This window comes from Limulus polyphemus, unplaced genomic scaffold, assembly GCF_000517525.1.
Source record: "Limulus polyphemus unplaced genomic scaffold, Limulus_polyphemus-2.1.2 Scaffold2965, whole genome shotgun sequence".
NCBI classification, from domain to species: Eukaryota; Metazoa; Arthropoda; class Merostomata; order Xiphosura; family Limulidae; genus Limulus; species Limulus polyphemus.
This window is the reverse complement of record NW_013668575.1, coordinates 15863-21917: the sequence shown is the minus strand read 5'-3', so window position 1 is coordinate 21917 and position 6055 is coordinate 15863. Positions and strand designations below refer to the sequence as shown.

The window sequence follows — 6055 nt, the reverse complement described above, 5'->3', positions numbered from 1 at the left end:
GAATAGTGGGATTGACCGTCACATTATAACGCCCCCACGGCTGAAAGGGCGAGCATGTTTGGTGGGATGCGGATTCGAACCCGCGACCCTCAGATTGTGAGTCGAGCGCCTTATCCACCTGGCCATGCCGGGCTTTTGGCTTAAGCCTTTCTCAGGTGTTGTAGCATCACATACAAATGCAAACTTATAACCTAAAAAATCCTGCAACAATTAAAAACTGACTTAACAATGGTAATGTCACGTGCTATCGCAAGCACGTTAAAAAGAAAGTAGAATGACAAAGAGACAGAAAATTACGAGCTATTTAAGACATACACAATAATAATAATAATTAATACAAAGGCCAAGAATTATTAATTTTTATTTTAGATTTATAAGGTCGAAACGGAAGACTCTGAATTTACGATCAAAGAAATTATTACATTTTGCTAAGAACTTAATGTTAAATGGTGTGTTACCTACTGTACCATGTTTCATAAGAAAGTGTCCAACAGTAGTAGCTTCTTTAGAATGAAGATTGAGGAATGACGATTTCCTTATTATCCTTAACACTGTATTATTCAGTGTGGATGTTGTTGCCATGTGTCTCTCTATGCCCATAAAAAAGGGAATGAAAGCGGCTATGAATTCTCTGATATGTAATCTTTCATCATTTGACACTTTAGATATGCCACCTCAACTGGTTGAGAACACTCTTCTCTGTGTCCTGACTAACAGATATTTGAAATCTGATGATATTGTTACGACAGCGGAAGTCACGTGACGCTGGTAACACGTGATGAGTGTCTAGAAGATTCGCGAAGACGCTAGCGTTTGCTAGACATGCGCTTTTATAGTATATAAGACTGGCGAGAAGTAACGGCATAGATATATAGATAATTGCAGACAGACAGAGACGGACAATTGAGTCAAGCGCGGTAGTAAAAAAAACTTTAACAGTCATTAACTTTGATGCCGCACAACTTACCTGTCACAATCTTACCCGCCACAAGGTTGATATAATGCAGTGTACTTTAATGCTGCTTTCTTGCAGTTGCGGCGACCTCTGCAATGCAACATTTCTTGCAACAGCTGGAATGATTTATCTTGATGCAGTGCTGGCTTCAGGGAAGGCATGTAAAGGTTAACTCTGATCGCTTCACCCCAGCAGTAACCACCCTGATATACAGCTCTGTTGATACGTTGGAGTAGGGCCGCTCTGTTCAGTGGGAGTGCATCCATCGCTTGTCTTTTTCTCGTGAACAGTTCTTGACGACCTTCGTCTATGTCACTTTATTGCTAGTTCTGTCGTACAGCAGTATGATGAGCCATTCGAGTACAATCACATCCCCATCGGGTGATATTTCTCATCTTGTGTCACCATGTCCCCTTGCACTTAATTTCGTAAGTAGACACTCATCCTGTAACTCCAATGCACGTTTTCTAACACGAGAGTACACGTGGAATGTTGATGCTTTACGAAGTTCAGTTGTCGACACATTCTCGCATAGAAAGTAGATGTCCTTATTTGCTTTTTCCTGGTGCTCGGTTTGACGAGTGTACTTCTTGGGTGTGGCTGAACAAGGATCACAATCTGTTTGGGTTTCTTTTCTTTTGTTTGTTTGTTTTGAATTTCGCGCAAAGCTACAGGAGGGCTGTTTGCGCTAGCCGTCCATAATTTACCAGTGTAAAACTAGAGGGGAGGCAGCTAGTCATCACCACCCACCGCCAACTCTTGGGCTACTCTTTTACCAACGAATAGTGAGATTGATCGTCACATTGTAACGCCCCCACGGCTGAAAGGGCGAGCATATTTGGTGGGACAGAAATTCGAATCTGCTACCCGCAGATTGCGAGTCGAGCTCCCTAACCACCTGGCCATGCCGGGCCCTGTTTGGGCTGATTTCCTTTTTACTGCTCGTTGAAGTTTTGTGATGTTGAACTTTGTATGGGAGGATTTGTGTCATTTTGTTTTGTTTTCCATAAGAGTGGCTTCTACACCGTTCCCTTCATCCAGTCGTTTAATGTCTATGGGAATAGACAGTTCATCATAACTTATGGAATCGCACTAGGGTAGAATAACCCTGACCAGCCCTAACACCACACACTTCGAGTCAGCTGGACATTGTAAAGCATCGAGTGTGACTAAATGACAAAGAACGCACTTGGTCCAGTTAGTTTTCACCAGCTATTCCTTGAAAGACCAACTGAAAAGTCTTAGCGTGTGTTATAAAGGTTGTTAAGTAAAGAGACGAGAAACGTATTGATTACGAAACTACTGTGTATTACAAAGTTGTATCGAGAAAGAATAAACAAGTTTTAATCAAGAAGGGACTTGTATCGCTGAAGTTCCTCGGAAAGAATTTATACCAGAAATTAACAAACAAGCAGATACGCAACAATGTATTTTATTAATATATTACGGTTTTCAATTCTTTCCCTCCTCCTACTAAATTTTTTGATATTTTGGTTGTTTGTTTGTTTGAAGTTAAGCACAAAGCTACACAATGGACTATCTGTGCTCTGTCCACCACGGGTATAGAAACCCGGTTTCTAGCGTTGTAAATCCGCAGACTTACCGCTGTGCTACTGGGGGCTCAATATTTTCACTCGTAAACCTAAAAATAACAAAACGTTGACCTAACCGACAATAAATCAATTGAAGTTAAAGTTAACTATATAGTACAATTAAATATTTTGCTGACTCGGCGCCCAAACAAATGATTAAAAATAAACAAAATGAGCATATTAAAACATATATAAAATTTCATTAAAGTTTCTAAGGATTATGGTTGTGATATGCATACCTTACTCGTTAATTTTTTTTTTTTTTTTTGGTTTTGTCTTTTAAATATCTGAAACATTAATTTTATTGCACATAGGTGTATTAATCAAAAGTGACAACAGGGGGTGTGATGGAAATTTAAGCGGGTATGTGTGGAAAGAAAACAAATAGAATAGAGCAACATACAAAAAAAAAATCAAAGTAATTTGTATTGAGAACTTAAGTATCGTTATTTTATAATGGCTAAAAGGAAAAACCCGTTTTTTGATGAAATTCCAAGTCAAATTAAGTATCATATTAGCCCCAAAGAAATTAATTTGGGTGTGAATATGTCGGTTCGTATGCCTGGAGTATATGGTGAGCGAGTTACAACAATTTAGTAATAATTTCCCAATTTAATTTTTATTAATGTAGTGTAACTATAAGAAGGTCTAATGTGGCATTTTTTTATCTAACAACTTGGTGTTTTCTAATCCGTAAAAATAAAATTAACTTCTAGTCTTGGCTTTTTGATTGTTAACCTAGATGCTAGACTAAATTCGATTTTTATTTTCAACACGTCTTTCGGCTTCAGGACCCAAGGGATGTCTTTAGTCTTTACACTACAATTTGTTGAATATTAAAAGTAAGTTCAATCCGGAAACTCCCAAAGAGGGTGGTTTTGGACGTATCTTTTCGAGACAAGTTTTCATTTGTTAATTGATAAATTTTAAAGTGAAATACAGCATCATCTAGTCTCCATACTACTACTAGCTAGTACTAAGGTTTATCTGCTGGGAGTAAATTCAATATATATCAATAAAGCCACATTCTCAGCATCATTGATTAAGCAATTGTCAACCTTTTATGCTTCTGTTATCACCATTTTATCTTTAGCTTTCAATTGAGATACAAATTATTTTACGTGCAATTCGGTAGGGAAAGGCAAAGCATCACGATAGTCAGCAGTTGGATGAGCAGTCAGGAACACTTTGAAAGCAGTACAGGTATAATATTGTGTTTGGCTTGCTGCACAATATCTACCAAGGTGGCTCTAAATGGTTCCTAAATACTTCTGTGTGTCATTTGGAGACTTCCATGCTTCTTGTGCTTGGCCATTAAGCTTGTGATGCGCCGACCGATAGCAGTCACCTTACCACTTCAGATCACTTTTTGTAGCCCCAACACTAAAAGAGTGTGGGAAATGCCTTCTTTGTAGCCAATAAAGATGTCCAAAAAATTTCAGTTCAAAATTTAAAAAAACTGGGTTGGGTAGTTTTCAACAAAAATGTCCCCCACTGGCTCATAAGGGGCCTATTATTTTATAATCCAAAGATAAGTCTCACCTGAATTTAAAAAAAATTCGAATTTCGGGTCCTGCTTTTAAAATGAGTAAATTGTTTTTAATTTAAAGCTGCAGACAGTAAACAAGTGCTTGTTTCTAAAACTAAAATATCTGTTTATACTGCTCACTGTGTTATTTTTAATAAACCACATAATAGTGCTACATATTCAAGTTATTGAACATATGATTTATTACCATTAGTATTGCAAATTATTTCATTTCAGAGTTTAAAAATTTACGTTCTTTTGTTGATTGATTTTGGCTAGCAGTCAGATAGGCTGTTCATCCAAGCCTGCTTATATCTAAGCCTATAGAAAAAATTCGTTATGGATTTCTGATTCATATAAGAAGGTCAAAGATCATATAGGAGAACCTTTCCCTTTGATTTTTGGTAGGTTAATAAACAATGAATAGATGCCTGAGGACTGGATAATTGCTAGTTTTACTCCTGTTTTTAAAATATGCGATAAAAATTACCCTAGAAATTAAGGCCTAGTTATTCATACTTCTGTAATGGGAAAAAGTTGAGTCTGATAAAAGAAGCATTACAAAACCATTTAGTGAAATATATCATAAAATCAACATGGATTCACTGAAGGGAAATCTTGCCTTACTGATTTGTTAATTTTTTAAATGACTTGTTATTTAGATCGGTGCTTCTCAACTGGGGTTCTGAGCAACCCAAGGGTTTCTCAACAGATATCCAGGGGTTCTGCAGAATGCAAACATTCTAATGCATAAATACACACTAGTCACATAATTGAAGTTTCACTACCTCATGTTTCATAATGAGACTAGATACAAACAGCGGTTTGAGTCATGTAAACTTTTATTTTTTGAGTGCACGCTTCTCATTATGCATGCATGTGTGCCTGAGTAATTGGCTCAATAAATTTATCATGCTTTGCATGTATGTGTGTGGGTATATAGCTGCATTAAACATAAAGACTCTGTCTGGAATTATTGATATAGTATTGCAGTAATATTTTTTGTAATGAACGCTGTGAAGGGTTCCACGACACAAATTTAACACCAGAAGAGTTCCATGTATTCAAAAAGGTTGAGAATCACCGATTTCTGAAGTAGGCTATTTTCTGTTATATCGCCAACGTTTTTAATAAAAAACAAACCTCTTTAATCAACGAAGACTCTAAGTTAAGAAATCAACAAATATTTTCTTCCAGTTTTGAAGGACCAAATGTCTCTTGTTGTCTGTATGTTATGTTAGCAATATGAAAAGCTGTGTAAAAACTGTTAAACATAAGAGAAAAAATAACTGTTAGGTAATCAATCTTGAAAATTGCTTAAATCATTCTCTAAAACTCTTGTGGTATTTTTTTTCTAATTTTTCTAAATTAAGTATTTCAAAAATAAAAACCAATTTTTATTTTCAAAGTTGATGATGTTTTAATTTTTTTGTTCTTTATACCCAAAGTAATATTGACTAAATTTTGAGCTCTAGGCCAAACTAATTTAATTTCAGGAATATTTTCTCACAGTTGTATAACAAAAGTTTTGGCTGTAGCAATACAATTACATACAGTTATTTTTTTTATGTTGTTTTTTTGCATTGGTGTATGTCACATTGAATTGCATCTACTTTGATTACTATGCCAACTTATCAGAATTTTAAAAATTATTGTGTATATATATCTTAATTATTAACTTATTACCTTGGAATTTATAGTTTGGCTATAAAAATATCTTGGTTACAGTTTATATATGATCATATAAAATATAAGTTTAGATTGACTGTGAGGAATAAAAAATGACAGGAATCAGTTATAATTATTGAAGTTTTATACAAATATTGATAAAATTGAAATGCAACTGTGGAACTTTGTATCCTCACATATTCGTTTCTTGATATTTGTCAGGTTTTATGTATGGGCCGGATTCTTTACAGTAGGTGTCTGTGACTTTTTGGTGATACATTTCAATAATAAATAAACAACACACAGTCCACT

The 6055-nt window shown here is 35.5% G+C and overlaps 1 protein-coding gene across 1 annotated transcript in view; it reads left to right on the top strand.

Moving 5' to 3' along the window:
• The first annotated feature begins 2895 nt into the window (after positions 1–2895).
• LOC106468334 (apoptosis regulatory protein Siva-like) overlaps positions 2896–6055 on the top strand; it is an 11334-nt gene continuing 8174 nt past the window's right edge. Inside the window, exon 1 of the mRNA XM_013928752.2 lies at positions 2896–3121. Within this exon, the coding sequence (XP_013784206.1) occupies positions 3004–3121 (118 nt within the window). The 5' untranslated portion in view covers positions 2896–3003. The remainder of the gene's footprint in view (positions 3122–6055) is intronic.